Here is a 13,460-nt window from a genome sequence, read left to right on the forward strand (position 1 = left end):
TTGGATTTGAAACTAAGCAGTGGGCAGAAGCTAGAAGTACTTTGAAGACAGTTTTAGTAAGTACCTGAAGAGTCATGAAAAAACTATTAGGACCCTGATAGCCTTTAAGAAATTTCAGGAGGTTAAGGTAACTGTTAGAAAGCTGGAGAAAAGGAGATTCTTATGTGGTGTCAGAAAATTTAGAAAAACTGTTGTATTAGTCCATTCTCACACTGCTATGAAGGAATACCTGAGACTGGATAATTTATAAAGAAGAGATTTAATTGATTCACAGTTCCACATGGCTGGGGAGGCCTCAGGAAACTTACAATCATGGCAGAAGGCACCTCTTCACAGTGTAGCAAGAACGAGAACTGCTGAGCAAAGTGGGGAAAGTCCCTTAGAAAACTATCAGATCTCCTGAGAACTCACTCACTATCACAAGAACTAGGTGGTTACTCCCATGATTCAGTTACCTCCCACTGGGTCCCTCTCATGACATGTGAGGAATATAGGGACTATAATTCAAGATGAGATGTGGGTAGGAACACAGTCAAACCATATCATTCTGCCCCGTCCCCTCCCAAATCTCATGTCCTCACATTTCGAAATACAATCATGTCTTTCCAACAGTCCCCCGAAGTCTTAGCTCATTCCAGCATTAACCCAAAAGCCCAAGTAAAAAGTCTCATCTGAGACAAGGTAAGTCCTTTCTTTAAAGCAGAACCCCACTATCCGGTACCAATTTACTGTATTAGTCCATTCTTATGCTGCTATGAATGCCCAAGACTGGGTAATTTATAAAGAAAAGAGGTTTAATTCACTCGCAATTCCACATGGCTGAGGAGGCTTCAGGAAACTTACAATCATGGCAAAAGGCACCTCTTCAAAGAGAAGCAGGAGAGAGAATCACCCAGCAAAGAGTGAAAAGCCCCTTATAAAACTGTCAGATCTCATGAAAACTCACTCATTATCACAAGAACAGCATGTGAATAACTGCCCCCATGATTTAATTACCTCCCTCTGGGTCCCTACCACGACACATGGGGATTATGGGAACTATAATTCAAGATGAAATTTGGGTGGGGCCACAGCCAAACCATATCAACTGTTGACTATAGGAACCAGAAAAGTAACAGGAAAAGTAAAAAATGCACCTAATGAACTGGGCGGTCTAGCAAAGAATTTAAGGTGTTGCCTGGTTTCTTCTTGCTGCTTATAATCAAACACAAAAGGAGAGAGACAAGCTTAAGAAAAGACAATTATACAAAAGAAGGATCAAGACTTGATTTTGTAAATCTCCAGCCTCTACAGACAGCAAACCATGCTACAGTTATGAGACAGGTTTCAAGCAAACCTCAAATCCAGGAAATAGTCAGCAAAGCATTGTCTAAATATCAAGCTAAAAAGGTGACTGTAAAATCCTTTGTTAAGATTTCTGAAAGACCTACGCAGTTCCTCAAATAACAGGGCTTCTAAGAAGTTTAAAGGCATTGTCCCTGCACAATTTCATCAAGAGTCCAAAATCAGAAGAACAATTATCTCAACAAAATTTATGAGTATAGATTATTCTAATGGAGTGAGCTGCAATGAGATTTATAGGAGACCCACAAAGTGTTTTTGGTAGAAACACTACCAACATTGACTGCATAGTGCAGAGATGCACAAAATGAAAAGAGGGCTTTGGACTCCAAAATTTCTGATTGACTGCATAGTGCAGAGGTGCACAAAATGAAAAGAGGGCTTTGGACTCCAAAATTTCTAACAACAGAAAGGAGGCTGAGAAAACTATCTAGCTCAACACATAGGCTACCTTCCATGAAAAAGGAAGAACTCAGGGGAAGAGCCAAAAACTCAGAGGGCATAGAAAGGAGCAATGAAGAACTATCCCGAGGTAGGAACAGAACTTAGTTTTAATAAAGAAACTTCTAACATTTGCTTGGCTAGATTCCAAAACTGCTATGGAATAGTGACTCATGTGCACTTCCTGTCTTCCCTTTTTTTAAACAGAACTACCCATAGTGATATAATTTTATGCCTGACCCACCATTGTACATTGGCTATTCAGCAACAGGGTGGTAAGAAACTTCTATCTCTTTTGTTCATAGGTCTTCAGATTGAGAGGAACTGGACTCAAGGAACATTATCTCTATCTGAATGTAATTTACAAGATGACACTCTAGATTTTGACCTGATATTGTAAAGAAATAATACTTGGTGTATATGGGGGTAAAGCTCTTAAGAGAGAGTGAGTGTATTTTGCATGGGCAAGGAAAGTAAATAATGTGCAGTCAGAGGATAGACTGAGCTAGTTTTAACATATATACATAAATTCTTTGGCAATTGTCCCCTGAAAAGGTAGAGCTTCATTCCTATCTCCTTGAGTGCAGGCCATACTTAGTGACTTGCTTTTTTTAATATATTGAGGTGAACTTTATATACAAAAAAAATTAACATTTTCAAGTATACAATTCAGTGGCATTTAGTACATTCACAATGTGCAATCATCCCCTCTATCTAGTATCACAACATATTTATTACCTCAAAAGAAAACATTGTACCCATTAAGGAGTCACTCTCCATCCTTCCCTTCTTCCAATCCCCTGCCCACCACAACCAGGCCCCGTCCTGGTCTCTGGTAACCACCAATTTGCTTATCATTCAATTGTAAGTTGTAAGAGTTCTCTATACAGTTTGCTTTTTTTTTTTTTTTTCCTTTAAATAGATGGCGGTCTCGTTATGTTGCCCAGGCTGGTCTTGAGTATCTGGACTCAAGTGATCCACCTGTCTTGGCCTCCCAAAGTGCTGGTATTACAGGCGTGAGCCACCACACCCAGCCTCTATACATTTTGGATACTAGACCCTTACCAGAAGTATAATTTGTAAATATTTTTTCTGATTCTACAGGCTGTCTTTTCACTTCTTGATAATTTATTCTTTTATGCACAAAAATGTTCAATTTTGATGAAGTTCAGTTTATCTTTTGTTACTTGTGCTTTAGTGATATTATCTGAGAATTCACTGCCAAATCCAAAGTCATGAAGATTAACCCTATGTTTTCTTCTAAGAGCTTTAAGTTTTAGCTCTTACATTTAGGTTGTTGATACAGCCAATCAAATCTTACACTAAAAGTCTGCTGTATTTGATAAGTTATAGGGGTCTTACTTCATTCTTTTACATGTGGCTATCCAGCTGTCACTGTACCATTTGTTGAAGAGATTGTTCTTTTCCCATTAAATGGTCTTAGCAACTCTGTTAAAAATAAGTTGGCCATAGATTTATGGGTGTATTTCCAGACTTTCAATTCTATTCCTTTGGTCTATACATCTATCCTTATGCTATTACCACACTGATTTGATCACTGCAGCTTCATATTAAGTTTTGAAAACAGGAAGTATGAGTCTTCTAATGTGGTTCTTCTTTTTCAATATGTTTTGGCTATTTGGCGCCCCTTTTAATTCCATACAAATTTAAGAACTGGCTTTTCCTCTTCTACAAAAAATGACCTGGAATTTGGAAATGGATTTTAAAAATCTGTGAATTGCTTTGAGGAGTACTGCCATCTTTACAGTATTATGTCTTCTAATCTCTGAACACAAGATGTCTTTCTGTTGATTTAGGTCTTTTATTTTAGCCATGTTTTGTACTTTTCACTGTACAAGTTTTTTACCTCCTTTGTTAAATTTATTTCTTAGGTATTTCATTCTTTTGGATGCTATTATAAATGGCATTGTTTTAATTTCCTTTTTACATTTTTCATTGCTGGTGCATAGAAATACAACTGAGTTTTGTGGTTGATGTTGTACCCTGAAACTTTGCCAAATTTGTTTACTAGCTCTAGCAGATTTAGATTGTTGACAGATACCACCCAGGAAGTTGCTCTAGCTTGTGGGGGGCTGAAACGAAGGTCCTGTACCAGTCCCACAGAGAATCACCAGACAGGTCAAAATGAAAACTACAATTTTTTTTCACAACAAAGTTCTTATCGTCCCCTTCCTTGCGCCAGCAAGCTACACAGGGAATATAGGTTGCTGGCCCCATAGCTGCTGCTGAGTTAGAAAATAAAGGACAGTTGGTACATAAGCAAAAATGTCATAATGCTTTCTTATCAAAATCTGGCACTCCCTTGGATGCTGTAAGTTTTCTATCAGATTCCAGAGTCATGCAAAAGTTGATTTGTTGATTTTTGCCAGTTTAACAATTACTTCTGTGGAGGTACTGATTTCTGGAGCTCCCTGCTTCACCACTGACTTGCTTCTAAAAAATAGAATGGACTGGGTGCAGTGGCTCATGCCTGTAATCTCAGCACTTTGGGAGGCCAAGGTGGGTGGATCAAGTGAAGGTCAGGAGTTCTAGACCAACTTGACCAATATGATGAAACCCTGTCTCTACTAAAAATACAAAAATTAGGTGGGTGGTGGCAGGTGTCTATAGTCCCACCTACTTGGGAGGCTGAGGCAGGAGAAGTGCTTGAACCTGGGAGATAGAGTTTGCAGTGAGCTGAGATCATGTCACTGCAATCCAGTCTGGGCAACAGAGTGAGTCCATCTCAAAAATAAAATAAAATAAAACAATATAAAATAATAATAAATAAATAAACAGAATGTGGCAGAAATGACAGCATTTAACCCCTGAGACTACAACATAAAAGAAAGTAAGAGGTACTTTTTGCTTTCTCTCTTGGATCACTCACTCTGAGAGCCACTGAATGATCCATCTTGGAAGTGAATCCTCCAGCCCCTCTCAAGCCTTCAGATGACTGTAGCTCTGGCAAACACTTAGACTGTCATCTCTAAGTGTTGCAAAACCCTGAGAATAAATCACCCAACTAAGACCCTCTTGAAACAGCAATCTACAAATACCATGATAATAAATGTGTGTTGTTTTAAGGTTCTGTGTTTTAGAGATACATGATATTTAAAGCTGAGACTCAAAAGAAAAGAACCTAGCCACTCCAAGAGTTCTAAGGAAAAAGAGTGTTTCAAGTACAGGGTATAGCATATGCAAAGGCCCTGAGTAAGGAAACATCTTGAGCATGTTAAAATAAAATTAAAATTCTGAAAGACTAGTGTGACTGAAGCTCAGTGAAGGAAAGAAAAATAGTGAAGAAAGAGATCACTAAAGGGTCAGAAAGAAACCAAAGTGACTGTAATAAAGTCTTAAAAAGTAGGAAAAACTGATAATATATGATAAAGTGCCTTTGAAACCATAAGAAACAACTACAAAAATTAAATATTTAAAAACATTAACTGGAGAGAAATCTGAAACTAAATGTATCTACCATCACACAGGAACCCAGCGTAGGAAATATGAAACCCCGGAGAGCAAGAACCAAGGGTCTTTAAATCTGCCATATCACCTACTTATCTTTGTAGAATTAACGCACAATGACAAATATGAAAAAAATACCTTTTGAAGACACTATTTAAAATTCTAAGTAGTGAATTCATTGGTGAAAGATTTTTACATCTAGAATACAAGCTTAAAGCATCTCTCTTACTAGGCAGCCCATGATGATGGCCAAATAAATAATTCATGTAGCTGCATATCTAAAGAACATGATTATAAACCAGCTCTACAAAGATGCACATTTCTCCTTGTCCTGGGCTACCGAGTGATGCAAGGTTTAATAATTGGTAAAAAGAGTAAAAGAATTTCTAATTGGATAACCAGTCTCTGAAATTAAAACTAAATTTAATTTAGCAAAATAATATTATTTGTATACAGAAACTATAAGATTTTTTTTAATGAATTTTTATGGGAGAACATACTGTTATAAAATATGTTTTCAATCAGTAAAAAATAAAATAATATATGTGTTTTCAGATTTTATGACTATTTGAATACCAAGGGCTATTCAAGTCTATATCTTTATCCAGAAAAAAATATATAATTTCAAACACAAGGCAAAAAATAACTCGCAAGGAGTTGTATTAGACGCTACAAGCCAGGTGCAGTGGCTTATGCCTGTAATCCCAGCACTTTGGGAGGTCGAAGTGGGTAGATTACTTGAGATCAGGAGTTTTAGACCAGCGTGGCCAAAACTGTGAAATCCCATCTCTACTAAAAATACAAAACATAGTCAGGCATGGTGCCATGTGACTGTAGTCCCAGATACACAGGAGGCTGAGGCAGGAAAATCACTTGAACCTGGGAGGTGGAGGTTGCAGTGAACCAATATTGCACCACTATACTCCAGCCCAGGTGACACAGTGAGATTCTGTTTCAAAAAAAAAAAAAAAAAGAAGCAGCATTAGACACTACAAAATATGGTAAATAAATACAATTATTTTGTTATTTAAATGTAGTAACATCAAAAGTAAAAGGAACAAATGGCTAGTTTAATATGCTAGGCACTTTTATGTCCCTCCTACTTTCTCTGTAACTCCTGTTCTGCTATGGTACTCTTTATCTACAGTATAGCTGGTGACCAGTTACAAGGAAGTCCAGGAGATATGACACAAAATTGTCCAAATTCAAGACAATATTTATTCAATAAACCCTGGGTTAATATCAACTAGATACTAGGTATTGTGCAAGTCCATCCTATCAACATTACATTCCACTAATCACTAATTCTTTGTTTTTTTTTGTTAAAGATGGGGTTTCACCATTATGGCCAGGCTGGTCTTGAACTCCTGACCTCAGGTGATCCACCCACCTTGGCCTCCCAAAGTGATAGGATTACAGGCGTGAGACATCAGAAAAAGACAGCAAGCATATATTGTGAGATTCAATGAAGAAACATACCTTACTTGTATATTAAAACAGTAAGTGCTATTAATATATTTAAAGTAACAAAATTATAGAAAAGTAACTCAGAAGTAAAAAAATCAACTTTTTGAAGTTAATTACAAACCGAATTTTCTTCCTCCTCTTCCAATTCTCGCTGCTGTTCCTCATGTCTTTTAGCTTTGATCTCCATAGCTTCTGTGATCAGGTCTCTTAATATTGATACAGGTTTTGCATTCTTGATAAAAGGATGCTAGAAAAGTAAAATTCAATGGTGTAAAATCAAAAGAGTTTTCTGAATTATAGCTAACAAATGTTAAAACAACATGTAAATGTTAACCAGGATCACAGGCTTCAGTGATTGTTTTTCCATGCAGAATTAAATGTATAGATTAAGAAAAGAGAATATGGCAACTGCCTAGAAATAAAGAATTTGCTTTTGGGCTTGTTTTCAAAAAAAAAACCTTAAAGCACACATACAAAAATGCAACCCTGTTAATAAAACTACATTATCCTTAAAGATCTAATTATCCAAAGGAAGGATACATTAGCAATAAAAAAGATAAAAATACGATTATGGATTATATTACACATAAACTTATTTTGGTACTGAGTTACAGAATTTAATTAATCTTAATAAGCTGGCAGCCAAAATCAATGGCCAAAAGGAGAGCAACTATTTTGTTACTTCTGTAACATATTTTCTGTTCTACTGTATCTTAAGTAATTTAATCTTTTCCAATGAAGACAAAAATATTTTTTCAGAAAATTAATATTGCCCAATTTCTTTACTATATATAAAATAACTTGTTACTTTTTTAAAAATATCACCCTGGTCTAGTTAAGCTAAATCTAGTTAGCTCTACAATTCTGACAAAGCGAAAGAAAACTATCGGGATAGACCTAGGTTTTAATTCCTTTTATTGAGAAGGAGGGACATGAGAGAAAGTACAATGAAAGTTTATAATTTGGGACAGACAACCTAAATTTGGGGCAGCAATCAATTTCAGTAATTTTCATAATTATATGTCAGTAGATAGCATCAAGTCAGGTAAAAGTGACCTGAGTGAGTGAGTGGGTGAGTGATTTGTTTGTTTGTTTGAGACAGGGTCTTGCTCTGTTGTGAGCACAGTGGCACAATCATGGCTCACTATAGCCTCGACTTCCTGGGCTCAAGTGATCCTCCCACCTCAGCCTCCCAAAGTGCTCAGAATACAGGCATGGATCACTATACCCAAATCTGAGTTATTTTAATAAACATCAACAGAACACAAAAAGATATTTAAAGACAAAAAAAATTGTGCTGAAGAAGGAATAGATATTTGAAAAAGGCTTTAAAATGGCAAACATATCATTTGGGAAAACTATAAATAAGAACTTTTTCAGGGTATAGAAATACTAAAATCAATTGTAAAGAACCAATAAATTATTTTAAAACAGTTATAGATTAATCTTACCAGATAATAAGTCCTATTAACATATCTGTGGTAGAGACTTCTAGTCATACACCAAAACGGAGTTGTGGTTGGACCTACAATTGCTCATCTGGCTCCTACATTTCTCAACTTAACCAATTCAGGTGGTTATATGCAACTAAGTGAATGTGAGTGCAAATACTGTGTTCCACTTCCTGGCCTAGGCTATGGAGGGCTCCTTATTACTAATAGATAAGGGTGAGAGCTCACGTTCTCCCAGAGTCCTGTACTGGTATTGTGGGGGGTAGTCTCATTTTAGCTGATTGGTGGTCAAAGTTCTGACCCTTCACTAGACTACCTCTGACCCCACTCCAACAGGAAGGTTGCTGAGTTCTTATTATTGCCTGGTAGTAGTATAAGTCTGGGCTCCCACATGGTCTTCACTGACACTCCACACTTAAGGAGGAGATACTTTCTATACTGCCTTGTGGAGATGAATGTCTTAGCTTGACATTCAGTCTCTCTAACACCACCTCAGTAGAAGGACTGGACAGCATCAAAAGGGTGGAAGTGTAGATTCTCCATTTAGCCTTTGTTGCTGGGGGTAGGCCATAGTGTTCTTGGTGGTGTTTGGCTAGAGTCGAACGGTTGTCTGAAAGTTTTCTGTCTTGCTAGGCTGTCCATTTCTCCATCCTTCTGCTTGAGAGAGCAGGTTTTTATTTTTAGTTTGTGCCAAATGTTGTTTCTGGTTGTAGGCTTCTCCACTACCTAGTGTGGGATAAATGAGGGAAAAAGAAAGCCCAGGGAAGTCACAGATATGTCTTTCCTCTGGTCCCACCATCTCTAGCAAGTCTATTGCCTTCTTTCCACCTTTCACAGTCTTTTTATGCTTGTTTTATAAATTTATAATGTCCAAGGTTTTAGCTGTACTTTAATGAGGAAATATAGAGAAAAACATGATTATTCAATCTGTCCAGAAGCAGAAATCCCTTCTTCAACTCACTTTAAGCACTTGTTTTATCTGAAGTGTTTTTGTATCAATCATTAATTTTGAACTCTATCAGTTTAGAAATTGATAAGTGAGAACATGAACAAAATTTAAGAGGAAATATTTCAGATTTTTAAAGCAATTTAATTTTTAAAATACATCATGAAGAATGTGATAGGTTGATTTAAGGTAATTTCTGTCTTCTCATTACTTTAGGTGGTTAAGAATCCTCACCCTCTTTAATTTTTATTTTAGATATATTTAGAAATAGGAAAAATTTATTGCCTTTTAGAAGCTGGCATATTCATCTTTTTCTTGTTGAAATACTTTACAAAACTGTTCATATACTCAGCCCCTTGCCTAACATAAATGTTGTATATATATACACACATATATATGTGTGTGTGTATATATATATATATATCACACACACACACACACACACACATTTAGTTTGTTCTCATTTTTTGCCATTCATGCATTTTTTAAGTTATATGTATTCAAATCATTCATTTTTCTTTTGTTTTACTGCGCTGGATTGAATATATAAATATTCTCCTATATTAATCCCTAGTTCTTTCCTATTTCCATTTTTTTTTTTTTTTTTTTTTTTTAACATTTTAGACCTTAATCTATGTGGAAATTACTTTGGTGTTTCTGTGGTGAAGAACTAAGTTAATCCCAACACCCCCCAAAGGCAGGTAGTTATCGCAGAACTAGTTTTACTTTAAGTTGTTTTTCCCCTCACTGATTAGAAATGCTATCATGAGGCCGGGCGCGGTGGCTCAAGCCTGTAATTCCAGCACTTTGGGAGGCCGAGGCGGGTGGATCACGAGGTCAAGAGATCGAGACCATCCTGGTCAACATGGTGAAACCCCGTCTCTACTAAAAATACAAAAAATTAGCCGGGCACGGTGGCGCGTGCCTGTAATCCCAGCTACTCAGGAGGCTGAGGCAGGAGAATTGCCTGAACCCAGGAGGCGGAGGTTGCGGTGAGTCGAGATCCCGCCATTGCACTCCAGCCTGGGTAATGAGCGAAACTCCGTCTCAAAAAAAAAAAAAAAAAGAAATGCTATCTTCATAATATGCTAGTTTCCTATGTATACTATATACCATTTCTGGGCATTTGATTCTGATTCATTATTTCTGTTTCTATCTCATACTGGTGTCATACGCTTTCCTAACCATTTAACAAAAAGATGTAATTTCTACTTATTAAATATAAAGTTTGATTTTTCTATTAAATCAATCACTATATTATTCATATGATTTTTTTAAAAATCTTTATTTATTTATTTATTTATTATTTATTTATATTTTTTTAAAGACGGGGTTTCACCATGTTGGTCAGGCTGGTCTTGAACTCCCAACCTCAGGTGATCCGCCTGCCTTGGCCTCCAAAGTGCTTGGATTACAGGCGTGAGCCACCACACCCAGCTCATGTGATGTTTATCATTATTTCTTGCCTATATTGTTTCTCAGTGACTGAAAAAGAAATATCAAAATATCCCAATTTATTTATTTAGAGCAACCTCTTCTAATGTCTTTATAATTTGTTATATATAATGCTATGTTAATATATCAATTTTATAACTATATCTTTTATATTATGTTTTTATCAATATTAAATGACTCCTCATTTACTGTTTTCTGCTGTCAATTTTGCTTTTTTTTGATGTTATTCATAATATCTTTTTATGTTTTATTAAAATTTCACTACTTGTCTTTAACTTTTAACCCAAATTCTTTTAAGTATGCCTCATGTAGAAACATGAGTTGGATTCTATGTAAGTCTGTAATTTTATCTCATGTAGAAAGCATGGAGTTGAATTTATCTTATTAACTAAGTGAACCACTGTCTTTTAGTACTTAACTAAATATTACTTAATTTAAAAATTAACCCAAGATGGCAGATTAGACACAACTCCAGCGCACAACACCCAGCGAGAGACGCAGAAACCCAGATATCTCCTAGCTCCAACCGAGGTACCAGGTGCATTTCAACAGGTCTGGTCCGAGGGTAAGTAAAGCCCACTCAGAGCAGACCGAGGTGAGGAGCAGTGCTGCTTCACCCAGAAAGTGCATCTGACCAGCTAGTCGGAGGCTCCACCTCTGGCGCTCCGGTCCAGATACAGCGCTTCCCCCAAAGCCTCAGCAATACACAGAACAGGGGATCTTTGCCAGTCAAGCGCCAGGAATTACAAGTGCAGAGTTGAGTAAGAGTCTACAGACTGAGCTATCGCCCTCTCCCTCCTGCCGGGAGAGAGAGGGAGCTGTAAGCTGGAGCAGCTGGGCGGCCCCCACCCCACAACCAGAGAGAGCGGAGGCTGAAAGTGGGAGACGGCCTGGTGAGGCTGGGCAGGTCCCTACCCTCCCCTACAAATCCTAGAGGGCTGAGGCTCTGACTCTAGTGGGTTGCATAGCCAGTGCCACAGTCTGAGATGAACCCTGAATGATCCAGCCCAGTGGAGGAAGGGCACAACCCACCACTAGAGGGGTGGGACTGGGCTACATGTTTTAACAAAAAACACAGGAAACCTACGTAGCAACGGGACGGCCTTCTTGACAACCCAGCAGTGCCTACAGGTTAGCGGAAGAGGCAGGCCTAATCTCCCAGCATAAACAAAAAGACAAAGGAAGCTTTCCTAGTAACCTGAAGGAGTCCGTAGAAACCCAGTAGCGCCTCCACAGGCAGACAAGCGACCTCATCAAGCAGCTCTCTGACACCACAGCCAGGTAAATCCACAAAGATGGGGGAAAACCAGCTCAAAAAAGGTGAAACCATCAAAGACCAGAACACCTCTTTTCTTTCAAGGGATCACAACTCCTCAGCAACACAGGATCACAACTTGACCGAGAAGGAGTGCGAAGAATTGACAGAAACAGGATTCAGAAGGTGGATAATAACAAACTTTTCAGAGCTAAAGGAACAGGTTCTAACTCAATGCAAAGAAACCAAAAACCTTGAAAAAAGGTTAGACGAAATGCTAACTAGAATAACCAGCTTAGAGAAGAACATAAATGACTTGATGGAGTTGAAAAACACAGCACAAGAACTTGTGAAGCAAACACAAGTTTTAACAGCTGAATCGATCAAGCAGAAGAAAGGATATCAGAGACTGAAGATCAACTCAATGAAATAAAAAGAGAAGGCAATACAAGAGAAAAAAAGAGTGAAAAGAAATGAACAAAGCCTCCAAGAAATATTGGATTATGTGAAAAAACCTAACATACGCTTGATCGGTATACCTGAATATGACGGGGAGAATGAATCCAAGCTGGAAAACACACTCCAGGATATTATCCAGGAGAACTTCCCAAGTCTAGCATGGCAGTCCAAATTTCAAATTCAAGAAATACAGAGAACTCCACAAAGATATTCCTCAAGAAGAGCAACCCCAAGGCACATAATCATCAGATTCATCAGGTTCGAAATGAAGGAAAAAATGCTAAGGGCAGCCAGAGAGAAAGGTCAGGGCACCCACAGAGGGAAGCCAATCAGACTCACAGCAGATCTCTCAGCAGAAACCCTACAAGCCAGAAGAGAATGGGGGCCAATATTCGACATCCTTAAAGAAAAGAACTTTCAACCCAGAATCTCATATCCAGCCAAACTAAACTTCATAAGTGAAGGAAAAACAAAATCCTTTACGGACAAGCAATTATTGAGAGATTTTGTCACCACCAGACCTGCCCTACAAGAGCTCCTGAAAGAAACACTAAGCATGGAAAGGAATGAGTACCAGTCACTGCAAAAGCAAACCAGTTGGTGAAGACCAAAAATGCAATGAAGAAAATGAGTCAACTGATGAGAAAGAAAACCAGCCAGTAACAAAATGGCAGGATCAAATTCACACATAACAATATTAACATTGAATGTAAATGGCCTAAACGCCCCAATCAAAAGACACAGACTGGCAAACTGGATAAAAAGTCAGAACCCATCGGTGTGCTGTATTCAAGAAACCCATCTCACATACAAAGACACACATAGACTCAAAATAAAGGGATGGAAGAAGATTTACCAATCAAATGGAGAACAAAAAAAAGCAGGGGTTGCAATCCTAGTCTCTGATAAAATGGATTTCAAAACAACAAAGATCAAGAGACAAAGAAGGACATTACATAATGGTAAAAGGATCAATCCAACAGGAAGAGCTAACTATCCTAAATATATACGCCCCCCAACACAGGAGCACTCAGATACATAAAGCAAGTTCTTAATGACCTAAAATGAGATTTAGACTCCCACACAATAATAGTAGGAGACTTCAATACTCCACTGTCAATATGAGACAGATCAATGAGACAGAAAATTAACAAGGATATCCAGGACTTGAATGCAG

The 13,460-nt window shown here is 37.7% G+C and overlaps 1 protein-coding gene across 2 annotated transcripts in view; it reads right to left on the reverse strand.

Annotated features, from left to right (window-relative positions):
* Nucleotides 1-13,460, reverse strand: part of STK3 (serine/threonine kinase 3) — a 351,314-nt gene that overhangs the window by 135,738 nt on the left and 202,116 nt on the right. For both annotated transcript variants that reach the window (XM_012455810.3, XM_064384446.1), the window contains exon 8: nt 6,839-6,964. In XM_012455810.3, coding sequence (XP_012311233.1) covers nt 6,839-6,964 — 126 coding nt within the window. The remainder of the gene's footprint in view (nt 1-6,838; nt 6,965-13,460) is intronic.

This window comes from Aotus nancymaae, unplaced genomic scaffold (assembly GCF_030222135.1).
Source record: "Aotus nancymaae isolate 86718 unplaced genomic scaffold, 86718_ANA_hifiasm-v0.15.2.pri h1tg000036l, whole genome shotgun sequence".
Lineage (NCBI taxonomy): Eukaryota > Metazoa > Chordata > Mammalia > Primates > Aotidae > Aotus > Aotus nancymaae.